The sequence below is a fragment of the Ovis canadensis genome, chromosome 3, assembly GCF_042477335.2.
Source record: "Ovis canadensis isolate MfBH-ARS-UI-01 breed Bighorn chromosome 3, ARS-UI_OviCan_v2, whole genome shotgun sequence".
Lineage (NCBI taxonomy): Eukaryota > Metazoa > Chordata > Mammalia > Artiodactyla > Bovidae > Ovis > Ovis canadensis.
In genome coordinates, this window is record NC_091247.1 from 130,186,429 (window position 1) to 130,204,140 (window position 17,712).

Below are 17,712 nucleotides of genomic sequence, written 5' to 3' on the forward strand. Positions count from 1 at the left end.
ATTTTTCTCAGGAAACACCAGATTTCCCCTATGGTTTATTTTTGCCTTGAAATCAGTAATTTCATTTTTATCTAACTCCAGCAAATCTTTGACACTGTTTATTATCAGAAAACAATCATGGGCCTGTAGTTCAGATTTGATGCCCTCAAGAAGGGAATGATTTTTTAAGTTTTCAGAAGTTTCTAGATGTTTATAATTTATCTTTTTAAATAAATTGACAAATCTGTGCATAGGAGATAATGGGAAAGCAACACAGATGCCTAGGCTATCAGTGCAAGAATACGTAGCTCTGCTGTTGATGGCTGAAGAGTTATTTGGCACAGAGTTGCCTGATATTTGCCAGTCCTCCTTTACCTTGAATTAAAGACAGACTGCTAGATTCATGCTGCTGTTGGTTTGGATAGTGCACTCACAATAGCAAGGTTGTTTTTTGAAACTCTGTAGCTTCTTAGTCATTCAAATGTAACTGATTTTAATATTTTGTCTGCTTGCTTACCTTTTTTTTTTTTTTCTCCAAATTTAAATTTACTTTAATAGTAATGCTGTTTCCTCCTGGAATCTTAAAACTTTGTAACTTACAAAGAAATTTGCTTTAAAAATTGTGCTTTTTTCATTTTTTTCCTTTTAGATATGTCATATAGTTCTTTTGATGCTAAAAGCTATCTAATTGCTATCTTTGTTCGTTGAGAAAGTAAGGATGCCTTACTGAGTGTCTGAAGTCTCCATCGATATCTCCTTGCCATAATTCTAAGAACCTGACCAGTGTGTAGTAATTTGCCTTGTCTTTCATCCTAATGGATAAACTCTTTCTTTTCTAAGATTAATTGGAGCTCCTTTCAGTGATATATTAAATACTTAGTTGACCTAATTGTACTTTTATTTACTTAAACTTTCAGTTTATTCTTTTCTTAGATTAAATTTTCACTTATACTTAATTTTTTCAGGTTTTGTACACTCTTTAGTTTTTTCTGGGTAACTTTCTGATCTCTAGAGTAATTGGTATAGATTTATCTGATGTTTAAAAAAAATAAAGAGCTTGGATAAACAAGATCCTACTGTATAGCATAGGAAACTATATTCAATATCCTGTGATAAACCACAATGGAAAAGAATATGAAAAAGAAAGCTTATATATGTGTAACTAAGTCATTTTGCTGTACAGCAGTAATTAATACAACATTGTAATACAATTATACTTCAATAAAAAGTAAATTTTTTAAAAAGAGCTTTTTAAGAGCAAAACTCTGTATACTCTTGGTAATGCGGTGCATTTCAACCTTCGCTGTACATCAGAATTGCCTCTGAAACTTTAAAAAACATTTTTGCAGTCCTGTTTTTGAAGATTCTGTTCTGATAGAACTGAGTGGGATAAGATAGCTGAATTTTTCAAAGCTACACAAGTATTCTGAATGCAGCCAGTATTGGGAAGCATTTTTTTCTTTCTTTTTTTTTTTTTTTTGACTTGACCCCCTACTGAAGCCCCATGAGATTCAGTAATGTATCTAAAAACAAAAAAAAAAAATCAACCTTTTTCCCCTAATCTTGTCCCTTAGTTCTCTAACTGAAGCTGTGTGGCATCTAACAGCTTTTGTGCAGTGCACACAATTGCCAACCTGAAACATAATATAGCAAGATCTTAGGACTGTTACTCTCCTCCTAGGGGAATGCCTAAGATATATATGCTTGGCCCCTATGTGTCGTGGGAGTTGCAGGCAGAGAACTATTCCACAAATGCAAAATCATCATCGGTGTCACAGGCAAGTAGTAATCATAATTTGAAACCTTGTCATGTCTGTTAGAGATTCATGTTGAGTAAAATTTGTCTAAATTAAGATCTCCCTTCTTTCTATCTTTATTCCAAACCTTTGAAATATTTACTGGAGAGTTTATCTTGAAACCAGTGTACAGTGAACCCTCATATCTTTGTAATTTGAATTGCATATTTTTCTGTCTCTGAACAAATTTGCTGAGGGCTCAATTTTCTGTATCACTAAATGAGACAAAAGTTCCTGACATTCTGATATTAACACAACCTTTTTAAAAGTTTTAATTAAATTATATGGTAATATATCATCATTTAAGGGAGCTGGGCTGCTGCATCTTAAATAATACTATAGAATCCTGATAACTTACACTCCAACCATATTCACAAAAATTTGTTAAAAGTTTCAAAGTTTTTCAGTCTGTTTGCCCCTTTCCCACCATGGATGCATATTTGCAATTTATAATACTTGAGATTATTGTGGGAATCATGGTGACCCTTTTCACTTTTAGAGTTGAGCCATACTTTCTGAGTGAATTCCAAAGCCATGTGATTAAGGAAATAGAAGTAAGCCTTAGTATAGGACAGTAAAATATGGAGAAGAGGAAAAAAAAAACGTAAATTCCTTCATTATGTTTATTTCTCCTGTCTTGTCTTTTAACCCTTCCAAAAACCATTCAGATAGTTTTTTTCATGTCATATGTGTATTTTCTGTTCTTCCAGTACTTTATAATAGTCTTCTAGTGTAGCCTTGCCTCATAAGTTATAGTAAGTTGTGTTAGAAGAGCTTTAAGGAGAAAGCAGGACCTATTGCCTGCTTTCGCATTTTTTGCCTAGTTGTTGCTCGAAACATGTCTTCTAAGTAATTTACACTGGACACTAGTTAGTGTATCTGCCAACAAATAATTTTCTTTTATTTTAGATGATATTGGTGCCCACATGAATGTAGGAAGAACTTACAAAAATTTAAATAGAACCAAAGAAGCTGAAGAATCTTATATGACAGCTAAGTCGCTGATGCCTCAAGTAAGTTGTCGAAAATTATTCCTATTGTGTCATGTCTGCTGGATGTTTGTATTGAATAGAATTATCCAGATGGAAAATCTTTATCTTTAATTTGGATTAAAATTAAGGTGTCCAGTGAACCATCTATTACTGTTTTATAAAAAATTGCATTTACCTATCTAGCTCACTTAATTTAAAAAGCTCATAGTCATGAAAACTAAATCTATGAAATTATGAGTTTTAGATATTTTTTATTATGTTATCTATGACTTTAAATACTTTAAATGAAAAGAATTTTATTTATGTACGTTAAGCAGTAAACATTAACTCCTATTAAAAAATAAATGAACAAAGCAAAGTGATAAAATGAGTGGATATATATCTGTGCCTGTCAGTTGCTGTAATGTCACAAGTACAAGATTTCTTGGATATCACAAGACAAAGTTACAAAATCTGACACTGCCCTTTATTAGCTGTGTGTAATCAGAAAAGATAGTTTACATTGGGCTATAATTTTCTCAGTAGTAGTTTGTATTAATACTATAGCAATGTTGAAATGAGTTGATAGTTTGATTTTGATAGTTTGATAAATGTTTTAAAAACACTTAGACCACGTGATACATTAAGAATTCTTTCAGTCCTAAGATTCTAAAGTTAAATTGTGTTCATTGGATTTTTATCAGATATAATTTATTGTATTCATTGAGAATTGGGGTTCACATATATTATACCTAATGACTTTTAGAGTTAATTGATAATTTTATGTCTTAACTCCAGCAAACAAGTGAGGAATTAGTAAAGCTCTGAAGTAAAGTTAACTACCCCACTGTCACAACCAGGAAACATTTTGCTGACAACTTGAAAGTTGACATGGTATAACAAATATACTAGACTGAGGAAAAAGACCTGAGTTCTGTTCCTGGTCTGACTCCAGCATACTAAGGGACTCTAGCCTGTGGAAGTTCTGACTTATATGACTTATAAAGTAACACATATACGAAAATCTAATGATAACCTGCTGAGATTAGCATGAATGAAAAAATACATCCATCATTGCGTCAAAGCATTATTTTACTTATATTTTGTGAATACTGCAGGTTATTTCATATTTTTATGTTTTATTTTAATATAGCAGCTTTTTATCCTCTGTGTAAATTTTAAATAAGACATTAGGACTTCTTCAGATTTTATTTGGTACTGAAATATCAACTTATAAAAATGTTTGTTTTTTTATTAATAGATTATTCCTGGTAAAAAATACGCAGCCAGAATTGCACCTAACCATTTAAATGTTTATATTAATCTGGCCAACCTGATCCGAGCAAATGAGTCCCGACTGGAAGAAGCAGATCAGCTGTACCGACAAGCAATAAGCATGAGGCCAGACTTCAAGCAGGCTTACATTAGCAGGTATTATAGTTCGCTTTAGGCTTTCACTATAAAAGATGGAAGCTTCATCTGCATATACATTGAGGCTATCTTCAGTAATTTGGCTTTTTTTTCTTCTAGTAAATCTTAGTTGGCAACCAAGAGCATAGAAACATAGCTTGTTTTAGACTAGCAAATTTAATTTATTTTAAGTTAACAAGAGGGATGACCCAGAGGGATGATATGCGGAGGGAGGTGGTGGCGGGGAGGTTCAGGATGGGGAACACGTGTACACCCGTGGCGGATTCATGTTGATGTATGGCAAAACCAATATAATATTGTAAAGTAATTAGCCTCCAATTAAAATAAATAAATTTATATTTAAAAAGAGAGAGAGAATCCATAACTTAAAGCAGCAAACTTAGGTTTATTTATACAAAAGGAAGGGTAGAAAAAGCTCATTGGTTTCTTTCGCTTCTCAACACCAAATTTGTTTTTACCTAAAACAGCCAAAATTTACCTTTTATGATTGCTTCTTAATTGTAACAAAATAATTGTAACAAAAGAAGCAAGAAGTTACTTCTTAATTATCATAGATTAAGAAATCATTGTATAATTATGGAATCATTATATATAAAATAATTAAGAAATAATTATAATATCCAACTATCAAAAGAATTGACTCGTTATGCTTTTATTACAAAGAAACTTCAATTGGTAGTAAAAAACAAAAAATTTGGCAATGTGTCAGAATCTAAGATATTTTTTGTCATGTAAATGTTATCATTTGTGTTATACTTGAGAAAAAATTGTTTTAAACTTTGTTTTGAAGCCTGCTCCAGAAACCTAATTATAATTTATCACATTGTTTATATGGAAAATGCATTCAGAATTTAAGTTTTTGAAATAAAATCTGTTCATAAGCTGAAAGCTGTCTTTCTTCAGCATTATCTAGTACTTGCTGAAATTCACTAAGTTTACTGGGGTTGTATCAATATATAAAACCTATCTTAAGTTAACTTATAAAGAATTGCTTAATAATCTCTGCATTTATTTTAAAAATAATATTTTGGACACTTATTCTAGGAAGTTTGAATATTAATAGTTCATTTGACTTAATGCCTATGCTAATATTTTAGGAAAGAGTAGTATTAAAATAAAGTTGATTCTTATATAAGTACTTAAATTGATTTGTACATATGTAAAAATGACTTTTTAAGTTCTGTAACAAAATATAACCTTACTAGAATGATTTTCAGACTGATCATCATTTCCATATGTGTTCCTCAAAAGTAACTACAGGTGGCAGTATTGCCCTTCCATGCTACCAGATCAGCTTTTTAATTCCTTTCTTTTAAGAATTCATTGAAGAAAACTAAATAATTAAAAGGGGTAAACAATTTTAAATGTTCTGCTTTTTGTATAGTTAGACATTGCTAACAAAGATTTGAATACTGGAATTTCCCCATCACTGCTATGTTTATTTTCCTTCTCCAGATGCTACTCATCTGACAAATTGATCTCCCACTCTAGTTGCTATCATTTTTCTTATGCAGACTAGTCTGCTGTTTTTCAAGATATATTCAAAGGATATATTTTCTGTTCCCCTTTCTTGTATACCTCCCGATATCTTACCCTCTAAAGTCAGGCATATTTTTTCCTTCTTGAATAATATTTGAAAACATAGCAAACCAAATGTGCAAAATTAATCTGTTTAGGTTTAAGGACAGTTTCAGATAGTTATTTTTGAAAAAAAAAATTTAAGACCCTAAATTAAAATGAAAGCTGTGAATATGTGGAAAAGCTTAAAACTTGTGAAAATAGTATCTACAGACTGACATGATAGTATAAGTAAAACTTGTGTTTTTCCACAGAGGAGAATTGCTTCTAAAAATGAATAAACCTATCAAAGCAAAAGAAGCATATCTTAAAGCCCTAGAGCTGGACAGAAATAATGCAGATCTTTGGTACAACTTGGCGATTGTTCATATTGAACTTAAGGAACCAAATGAGGCGCTGAAAAACTTTAATCATGCTTTAGAACTAAATCCAAAGCATAAACTAGCGTTATTCAATTCTGCTATATTAATGCAAGAATCAGGTATGTTTTCTCAAAATTTCTCTATATTTAAACATACTCTAGTTTGAAATATAATAAAGTCATATATTATGTTACCCCAGCAAACATTTTATGAATGGATGGTTTTTATCAAAACTGCATAAATAGTTATAAGAAGAATATTTTAAATACTTGACGTAAACCTTTCAGGTAATATACCCTAGCATAGGTGTCATTCTAAATGTTAATTTCTCTGGTATATGCTAAAAATGACTTCTCAGACAGTCTATTAAGCAATACTTTATTCATCTATTTTGTCACTTTATACCTGGAAGTATATTTCTTATGCATAAATATCATACTATTCAAATAATCTGAATTTGTAAAAAAAAAAAAAAAAGTTTTAAGTAATTATTTCTAGGGTGTCAAGAGCATTATATGTTTTAAACAAAATAGTATTCTATTTCCCCTTGATCTATAAGTCCAAATATTTTCAATGTCATGTTATACCCAGTGTTACTGTTTTCTCAGATATTATAATATCCTATATTTTATATAAATTACCAAAACCAAATTTTTCATCACAATAAATGAGGATCTTTGATATACCAGAATTTTAGTTCTGCTCCAGAAGGCAGTATATATAATTTATGTTTTTTTTAATTTTTATGTTTGGAGAAATCTTTATATTAATTATTAAATACTTTCATAAAACTTTTGCAAAAAATGTAAGAATCATATTTTATAATTAAAGAGAGTCTTTGAGTTTATTTTTACCAGTCATCTATTTTATAGATTAGAGAGTGAGGACCAAATAAATGTAATAACTACCCTAACTTCATATGTCTAGGTTAGTAAGTAGTCCAAGACAAGAACTTAAGCCTACTGATTTATTTCAGATTTCTTTAATCATCATGTTATCAAATAAAAGGATAAAGATCTTTATGCCTGGCATTCAGAAAAGCTTAATTTAGAAAACTAATGTTTTTGTAAAGGTAGCTATAATTTAACACAAAATTAAACCCTGGGGTGTGTAGTTGTAGAAGCTGAAATTTTTTTGGTACTTATTTGCAGTAGAAATCATCTCAATAAATATTTGCTTCCTGAATCTTAATTTATATTTATAGGCTTTAGATATAATGATATTCTTTTTATATTTGAAATTTCCTAAAAAATTTTAAGTAACATACAATATATATCTAATTTAGTAAGAATGAAACATCTTGTTTATCCAATATAGTTACTATTTGCTGAGCAGTTTGTATGTATCTCATGTAATTCTTAGAAGACTCAATAGGTTAACCCAGACAAGTAATTATTTTAGTGAATAAAGTCATAATATTAACAGAATCATGATTGAATATATGTCTCTATTTTCAAATTCCATGCACCTTCCTCTTAATTCTCTATTCTTCTTCAACTCCCAGTTAGAATCTAAACTTATCAGGAAATATTTCACCCTTTTTTAGTTTTTGAGGAACTCTTACTACTTGTAATGTGCTATCAATCCAGTACATCAAACACACTTTCTTATGAAAACTTTGAGGGTTTTGCTTTCTGCTTTTTAATTTAGATACATCAATTAGTTGTTTTGATACTCAGTTCAGTCACTCAGTCATGTCTGACCCTTTGTGACCCACCCCATGGACTGCTGCACACCAGGCTTCCCTGTCCATTACCTGTTTTGATGCTATGTTTTTATAATCTATTTAAATATTTGCACCTCCATTTTTTACCTCAGACTTACTCATTTGCTAATGATATAATTTTTTTTCTTTTTAAAAAAATTCTTAGGAGAAGTTAGACTCAGACCTGAAGCGAGAAAACGACTTTTAAGCTATATAAATGAAGAGCCACAAGATGCTAATGGTTATTTCAATTTGGGAATGCTTGCCATGGATGACAAAAAGGACTCTGAAGCAGAGATATGGATGAAGAAAGCCATAAAATTACAAGCTGACTTCAGAAGTGCTTTGTTTAATCTGGCTCTCCTGTATTCTCAGACTGCAAAGGAATTAATGGCTTTGCCAGTCTTGGAAGAATTACTCAAATACTATCCTGATCATATCAAGGGTCTCATTTTAAAGGGAGACATCCTGATGAATCAAAAGAAAGATATACGTGGAGCAAAAAAGTGTTTTGAAAAGATTTTGGAGATGGATCCAGGCAATGTGCAAGGAAAACACAATCTCTGTGTTGTTTATTTTGAAGAGAAGGACTTATTAAAAGCTGAAAGATGCCTGGTTGAAACATTGGCATTAGCACCACATGAAGAATATATTCAACGCCACTTGAATATAGTCAGGGATAAAATTTCTTCATCTAGTTTTGTAGAACAACCTATATTCCCAGCTGGTAAGACTTCAGGTGTCGAAGGAGATAAAATTCCAACTGAAAATGTAAAAGAAATAAAAAGCGAGCCCAGACCTACCCAAATAATAAAAACAAATGACAATAAGAGTCAGTCTAAAGCCAGCAAACAATTAGGAAAAAGTACAGACAAAGAAATTCCCCACAAAACAACAAAAGAAATCAAAGAAATTGAAAAGAAAAGAGTTGCTGCTTTAAAAAGACTAGAAGAGATTGAACGTATTTTAAATGGTGAATAGCATTATTCTTTATCATGTGACAGGGTTTCAAAGAACTTCAGTCTATATCATGTGATTACTTACACTGAGAGCTTTGAAAAATAGCATACTAAGAGTCTCTCATGAACTGCCTCTATGTAGTATCAAAATAAGATTTTCATTAAGCCCTTTCATTACCCCAGAATATGTTTTATATTTGACAGTAGTTTTTTGAGTTTGGGGGACTGTAGCAGAAATAGTAATCACAGGTGGCAAATCTGTATCTTTTCTTATCAAAGGTAGATTCTTTCAGCAGAATAATATTGACTGCTCTCAGTTAAAAATAATCTGAGGTCAGAATGATAATCCCATGGTGACAAATCTAACATGTGCTGGTTTATTCTGTGAATTCACATTGATTAGCTAACCATATTCTCCTTTAACTATTGGAGTCTGACTGTGAGTTGAAAACACTATTGAACACATACTTTTTTCCTTTGTAACCTACTATTTAACTAAGGGACTTTGCACTACAAAAGAATACTGGCTGGCTTTCTTTACTTTGTATTCTTTTTTGATTTTTAGAGGGAAAGCCAGATGAAACATTTTCAAATAAGTCATATGACATGTTAGCTTTAGAATGTATTAATATTTTCATAACTGTGTGCTTGTCCTTTACTTCCCTATCTATATGGCAATTTTTAATCAGGAGAAGTTTTAAATAAGTATATATACACACATTTCTGATGGTGCTCATTTATACTGGACTTTCATTTCTTTTGTGTACTGAGTTTCACAGCATGAACCACACAATCACCACATAATCATTGACTCTGACTTTTATTTCCCAAACTATTCCTGTTTCTTAGGGTCATAGTCATATTGAGAAATCCCAGTAAGTATAACTTTATTAAACTTTTGAGTTAAAAATGTAGTAAGATTCTCTTTCATGTTAGTGTTATCTTTCTAGAGTTACTTGAATTTTAATTTTGTTTCCAAAACACATCTTAATTAGATACCTAAATTGAGTTTTGTTTAACTGAAGGCAAAAACAATGTGACAAAGTTTATTTTTAAACACTAAGTTCTTATTAGCTTGTTATGATGTATATTTTTATTAAATATTTATTTTGACTACTGAGCTTTAATAAAATTTTTAACACTTTTAATTCCATCAAGTATGGAAAATAAATTGCTATTGCATTTTTTTCTCTGCATACATATATTATTTGTTATCGTTCAGTTGCCCAGTTGTGTCCAACTCTTTGAGACCCAGTCGATTGCAACATGCCAGGCTTCCAGGGCATTTAGTGGAGTTTAACCAAAATTTCATCATTTTTGGCCTGCTGTCCAGCTAGGAAAAAAGGTAATTAGCCTAATATAGGATTAGCAAATTAGTCTGCTGGTCTTAGCACATTTCAAGCTGAAAATTGTTTGAAGAATAGATATAAATCCAATTTATTAATTTAAATCTGATTTTTTTTCATGAGTTAAAATGCATTTTATAATACTCATATAGTTGGTTTTAGTTTAAAATGTTAACGCTCAAGCTATCATCCTGGAATAGTAACTACTAATGTAGCATTTCAAAAACTTTCTGTTCCTTTGAGATAATTTGTAATGTTTCAAAAACCATATTCTCCTAACTTTTTTCTTAAATGTTTTATAAATAGATCATAAGAAACATGGTCTGCATTAAAGACCCACTCTGACTAGGTTCTCTGAGGCTCTGTCATAATAAACCGAGCACTGACAACAGTGGTAGCTCATCTTTGATTCATTAAAGCATTAAAGCAATAGCTAATTTCAGTGTTTAAATTACAGCTTTGTTACTCTGGATATATGATGGAGAATACCTCATATACTATGACTTGAAAAATGAAATTGTTATTACATTCTCTGCACATATCTTGAGAAGTTTGAGTTTAATGTCTTCTTTTATAATATCAAGTGAGGATAGTTGTGAAAAGTAGAAGGCAATCTTTTACGACAGCAGACCAGAATAAAAACTTAGAATAATATTTTAATAAAATTATGTAACTATTTCAAAATATATATTAATATTATCTAATGATTTTTACAGAAAAAAATTGATCTCCATATTAGAACTTAAAACAATGTTTATCATGTTGAAAATGTTCATAGTTTGAAGTTTATTTAAATCAAATTCATTGTAATTAATAATTTTTTCAAATCATTGTTTCTAAACCTTCATTTCATATTAGAATCATCTAGATCCCACCCTACAACAGTGCAGTCTGAATTTCTTATTGTCAGGCTGTGCTTCAGTTTTTCCAAAGGCTCTCAGAGTGATTCTAATTCATAGTGAAGGTTAAGGACCACTAGTCTAAATTAGTTCAAGAAAATCCTCTTCTCTCTCCCATGTTAAAGTTTAAACTAGTGATATAATCCAATTAAGTTCTGATGCTTTAACTTCATTAAGGAATATGTTCTTCTGAAACCTAGAAGTTCCATCAAGCTTGCTTATGTATAAGATTATTTCTTCTCTTTAAATTCATAATACAAATTTTGTTCAAGCTGTTCAGGTGAAAAAGGGAATGAATATTTTTTTCCTTTGGAGCTGCCATTTTGGGGAAATGGAGTGTAGGGATATTTTAGCCCAGTTCACTAACTTGTTTCAGAGTTGTAAGCATCTTTAAGTTTGTAAAAGGAAGCTTATCATAGGTTTATGTATTAGTAAGGGGATGTAGTTTTAGTTCTTGCTGTTTTACAAAAGAACCTACTCTGTTGGAGTTCTAGAAAAGCTTTGACAATCCCCGTGGGGTAATTATGCTACACTTTCCTTCACTGCTTCTTGGAAGAATTAATTCATTATTGTTCCTTGTGTGCTTCTATGTATGCTTCTCAGAAGGAAGAATTAATTTTCATATTGTTCTATATGTGTTTCCTTACTAACATTCAGAATTGGGAATTTTGTCTTATAAATTCCAGTAAGTAATTTTTATAAAGTTGAAAATTTGGAGGATAAAACAAATATGTTTGCAATTTTGTCTTTATGTAGATATCTGGTATATGAATTACTAAAGTCTATAAAACCTCTTGCCTTTCATCTAATTTGAGCTCTCAATTTCATGTTCCAGAATGCTTCTTTAAAGATGCTTTAATGAAAAATATTATGAAAATATATAGATTTGTATGTCAATTTATACTTAAGAAATCCATATATTTGTCATATTTATTTTTTTAAAAACCTCCTAATTGTCTGCATGACTAAATGGTATTTAAAATGAAACCTCAAATATATCTGGTACCTTTGTCTGTAGTTTAATTTGTTGGAAAATGTCACCATCCATGTTAAAGTTTCATAAAATAGTTGCTAGTTGTATGCATTTTATATTTCTATGGCATCTGTGTGTACTGTATTTCTAAGTATTCAGTATTAAATTGATACCTTTTAAAACATTAACCTGAATTGCCTTTTAGTGTTAAAATGAAAAAATATAATAGCAATTCAAAACATTTCAGCCCCCACAAAGAAGAGCTGGTGGGTAGTTTTATTAGCAATGATATGAGAAATGAAAGAAAGAAAGTGAAGTTACTCAGTCATGTCTGACTCTTTGCAACCCTATGAGTTATTGCCTGCCAGGCTCCTCCATCCATGGGATTTTCCAGGCAAGAATACTGGAGTGGGTTGCCATTTCCTTCTCCAGGGGATCTTCCTGACCCAGGGATCAAACCTGGATCTTCTGCACTGCAGGCAGGCTCTTTACCATCTGAACCACCAGGGAAGCCCAATGTGTTAACTTAGTTCCTAAGAGTGATACATTTACAACCCAAAGCCACAGAAACTCAGTGAAGAAAATGAGACAATTAAATTCACGTGTGAAATTTTACACATATGCACAGTTGGAAGTCAGTGTAGTGAAATAATTAGTCTGAATTATGAATCTACCTGGATTCAAATACTGGTACCACCCTTGCTAAAAAAGTACAGCTTAGGAGAAGTTTAACCCGTATGTCGTTAGTTTCCCTATCTGCAGGTTGGGGAAAATACTTTTCCTCATAAAGTTATTAAAAGGAGGTATATATATGTAGTGTATGTTGTATATATGTTTATGTATGTATTGCAATAGATATATATCTCCTTTTTTAATAAATTGGCAAGTATCTATAAATATTGCATGCCCAACCATCACACTGTAAATAACCTTTACAAAAGTTTTGACCACAACCATAATTAATGTCACTCAATGTATTTTGTGATTTTCTTTTTCAGCCATGAAAATTATTGGATGTGATTGGCTAAATTATTTTTATGTGTCTCAAAGAATGAAACAGTTTTAACAGCCATGTAACCAGTGATACAGATCTATTCACTGTTGTCTTTATTATATTTGATTATAGTTCGATGGTCTTCCCTGATGGCTCAGCAGGTAAAGAATCCACCTGCCAAGGCAGGAGATGTAGGTTTGATCCCTGGATCAGAAAGATCCCCTGGAAAAGGGAAAAGTTAACCCACTCCAGTTTTCTTGCCTGGAAGAATTCCATGAACAGAGGAGCCTGGTGGGCTACAGTCCATGGGGTCACAAAGAGTCGGATATGACTGAGTGACTAGCACTTTTTCACTTTCATAGTTTGATCATGTTGCATAGTCAGACTAGAAAAGCTGAAGAATCAATATATTTTTAGTTTTGATAAAGATGAAACTTACTTATGGACAGCTTTCCAACATGCAATTTTTAATTTTTATCAGATATCAACATCTGTTTCAGGAACGTGACGCAATGTTTACATGTCAGAGGTTTTGTTTAATTCTATGATGTCTCTAAATTGGTTTGTTTAATAAGTTCAGCAAATAGAAATAGACTATATTTATATTAAACATTTAAATTACTTGGGACAATAGTGAATAATAGATACTAGTTATTGTAATTGCAAGATTCAGACTTGCAGTTGTATGTGATTTATATATGTATTAGCATATGTAATTGGAGAAGGAAATGGCAACCCACTCCAGTGTTCTTGCCTGCAGAATCCCAGGGATGGGGAAGCCTGGTGGGCTGCCGTCTATGGGGTTGCAGAGTCGGACACGACTGAAATGACTTAGCAGCAGCAGCAGCATGTGTAATATCAATGATTACAAACAAATTACTAGAAATTTAATATTAGATTAGATGTTCCATAGGCATCTAAGCCATAAGGTATATAAATAATTAAAATAAAATATATTCATTAAATATGAGGTATATAAATTTATTTAATAAATTATTAAAATGCACAAATGAGAACTCTAAAACTAAGACACCTTAATAGCATACTACCTCATTCTTGCTCTTCACTAACATTAGGAAGCAGTATAAGATGAAATATACCTAAAAGTCTCTGAAGACAATTTCAGGCAAATTCATGTGCTTTAGAATCTACTTTCTTGGTGAATTCTGTGACTGTTGTTATAGAAGTATATTTCCCATCAAGTAGCATTTATATTCTGTAAGAACCTGTTACCTTCATGTTTTTGCATTGAACAGAATACCCCTTACCAAGCCATTTTAGTTTGCCCTTTCTTAAAGACTTCCATGATTAAAACTCAGCCTTCTTTATTCCTTCCTCTCCTGTGGCTTCCGTTTCTGATATTAGGAGCATAGTCTGATTAACGGGTGGCCATCTTGACAGGTAAGTCAAGTGAGCCTCTTATTTTGTAAACTTGCAGGCAGTGTAGTAGGAGCTATTTGAGAGCTATGGAATTTCTCAGTGCCTAAAAATTGAGATAGAATTCTGCATAGGTTTGAAAGGCCAAAGAAAGATTTGTAACCACAAAGCCATTCTTGACCAGAGCCCTGTTTTTGGTGGGCCCTGGCAAGCCAAGTGACTGCCCTTTGGAAGTGGAATCAGCAGTACTGGGTTGTCAACAAAACTATACCTTAGCCTAATAGCAGTATCTGTAAAATGAATTCCTGGAAGTAGATGTAGTGTGTACATTTTAAATGGTCTCTCTGTATGACACCGTTACCTTTGGTGACTCTACAGTATAATTTGCAGGCTTTTTCTCTGCCTGTACCTTAAATTTTAGTGTTCACTCTTCTACCCTTCCTTCCCCACTTCTTGGAGCAATGGTTTTGTCTATGTGCTTAGCTGTTCAGTCGTGCCTGACTCTGCGACCCCATGGATGGTGGCCTGCCAGGCCCCCCTGACAATGGAGATTCTCCAGGCAAGAATTCTGGAGTGGGTTGCCATCCCGCCTCCAGGGGATCTTACCAACCCAGATATCAAACCCAGGTGTCCCACGTTGCAGGCAGATTCTTTATTGTCTAAGTCACAGGGAAGTCCAAGAATATTGGAGTGGGTAGCCTATCCATACTCCAAGGGATCTTCCTGACACAGGAACTGAACTGAGGTCTCCTGCATTGCAGTTGAATTCACTACCAGCTGAGCTACAAGGGAAGCCCGGGTTTTGGCTATATGTGATTCCGAATCTCTAGCCCAGATTTTCTCTAACCACCTGACCTATGAGTCCAGTGGTCTACTGAACACCAGATCCACATTCATTCCCCCATCCTCTCTTCCAGATTTCATGCCTACTAAATGTTACTCAGTCATGTCCAATTCTTTGCAACCCTGGGGACTATAGCACACCAGGCTTCTCTATCCATGAAACTGTCCAGGCAAGAATACTGGAGTGGGTTGCCATTCCCTTCAGGGGATCTTCCTGAGCCAGGGATCGAACCCAGGTCTCGTGTTGCAGGCAGACTTTTTATCATCTGAACCACCAGGGAGGCTTTACCTACTGTAAGGTTTACTCCAATAAAGAAAACATATTTCCAACTTAAAGCAGTAAAGGGAAGTAGGATCCAAAGGGACATGAAGTCTTGCTAATGGTTTAGTATCTACTCAAATACTCAAAACATCAGTTTAAGACATCAGTAGGGTAAATAAGGCTTCTCTCATACCTATGGGTCAGTTGGTAAAGAATCCGCCTGCAATGCAGGAGACCCCAGTTCGATTCATGGATTGGGAAGATCCCCTGGAGAAGGGATTACCTACCCACTCCAATATTCTCAGGCTTCCCTCGTGGCTCAGCTGGTAAAGAATCTGCCGCAATACGGGAGACCTGGGTTCAATCCCTGAGTTGGGAAGATCCCCTAGAAAAGGGAAAAGGCTGCCCACTCCAGTATTCTGGCCTCGAGAGTTCCAAGGGATTGCAGAGTCAGAAACAACTGAGTGACTTTCATTTTTAGGGTAAATAAACATAATTATGGGACTTATGTTTAAAATAAATACACAAAAAATTTGACCTGTCATCAGAATAAAGCTCATGCCAGTGAAATGTAATGGAGACAGGGCAAATAAACAGTGTGGTACGAAAGAAGTAGACTATCAGGCCTCAAAGGGCCTTAGTAAATTCTAAAAGATGATGTTCTTTGACCATAATGCAAATGTTCATAGGAGTTTTATTCATAGTAGTACAAAACTGGAAGTAAACTCAATGTTTACTTCCAACAGAATGGATAAATAGGTTGTAATATTCAAACAGTGAAATAAGTTTCAGCAATTATTTAAAAAAATCACATATTTAACTACATAGATGAATCTGAAAAGATGAAGCCATACACAAAAGTACATTATGTGCAGTTTCATTTATGTGAAATCTCAGATAAAGTAATTTATAGAGGATGCCTAAAAGTACAGGGTTAAGGCAGGAGCAAAGGAGCCCAAGGGAACTTTTTGTGCTGTGTTCAGTTGGTCAGTCATGTCCAACTCTGCTCCCCCATGGACTGAAGCCCACCAGTTTTATCTGTCCATGGAATTTTCCAGGCAAGAATATTGAAATAGGTTGCCATTTCCTCCTCCAAGGGATCTTCCTGATCCGGGGACTGCACCCGATCTCTTCTGTTTCTTGCATTGGCAGGTGCATTCTTTACCCCAGTGCCACCTGAGAAGCCTTAGGGAACTTTTCAGGGTTATGTAAATATCCATACCTAGTAATCCCACTCCAGGTTTTATAGACAAATACAGATAATGCACACTAAAAGACAGCTACCAGAGGGTTCTTAGGAGGGTTATTAGGGCCCCAACAAATAAGCAAAATATTCATGAAAAGTAGAATATTTAAATTGGATAACTTAAGTTCTGATAATATAACATGCCTGTGAAAGAATTGCCACAGTCAGTGAACCTATTTGTCACCCCCTCAAAATTTCCTCATGTCCTTTTCCCCTTTCCAGTTTCATCCCTCCCTTCTAGCCCTGTCCCTAAACTACTAACCTGCTCTCTGTCTCTATAGATTAGTTTACCTTTTTAAAAATTTATGTATATTTGTCTGACTTCTTTCACTCTGAAGTGAACTGAATATGTTTACACCAAAATCATATGTTGTAGCCCTAACTCCAATGTGATAGTATTTAGAGGTGGAGCCTTTGGGAGTTAATTAGGTTTAGATGAACAGTGTGATAAGGCAAAAAGATATGACACTGATAGATGAACTTGCCAGGTCAGTAGGTGCCCAGTATGCTGCTGGAGAAGAGTAGAGTAATAGCTCCAGAAAGAATGAAGAGGCTGAGCCAAAGCAAAAACAATGCCCAGTTATGAATATGACTGGTGATGGAAGTAAAGTCTGATGCTATAAAGAACAAGGTTGCATAGGAACCTGGAATGTTAGGTCCATGAATCAAGGCAACTTGGAAGTGGTCAAACAGGAGATGGCAAGAGTGAACATCAACATTTTAGGAATCAGTGAACTAAAATGGACCAGATGGGCAAATTTAATTCAGATGACCACTATATCTACTACTGGGAGCAAGAATCTCTTAGAAGAAATGGAGTAGCCCTCATAGTTAACAAGAGTCCAAGATGCAGTGCTTAGGTGCAATCTCAACACAGCAGAATGATCTCCGTTCATTTCCAAGGCAAATTATTCAATATCACAGTAACCTAAGTCTGTGCACCAACCACTACTGCCGAACAAGCTGAAGTTGAATGGTTCTGTGATGACCT

At 33.4% G+C, this 17,712-nt stretch overlaps 1 protein-coding gene across 2 annotated transcripts in view; it reads left to right on the forward strand.

Moving 5' to 3' along the window:
- TMTC3 (transmembrane O-mannosyltransferase targeting cadherins 3) overlaps positions 1–9,952 on the forward strand; it is a 46,068-nt gene extending 36,116 nt beyond the window's left edge. For both annotated transcript variants that reach the window (XM_069580666.1, XM_069580665.1), the window contains exons 11-14: positions 2,685–2,788; positions 4,008–4,177; positions 6,010–6,236; positions 7,989–9,952. In XM_069580666.1, the coding sequence (XP_069436767.1) occupies positions 2,685–2,788; positions 4,008–4,177; positions 6,010–6,236; positions 7,989–8,803 (1,316 nt within the window). In that variant the 3' untranslated portion in view covers positions 8,804–9,952. The remainder of the gene's footprint in view (positions 1–2,684; positions 2,789–4,007; positions 4,178–6,009; positions 6,237–7,988) is intronic.
- Positions 9,953–17,712: the final 7,760 nt, after the last annotated feature.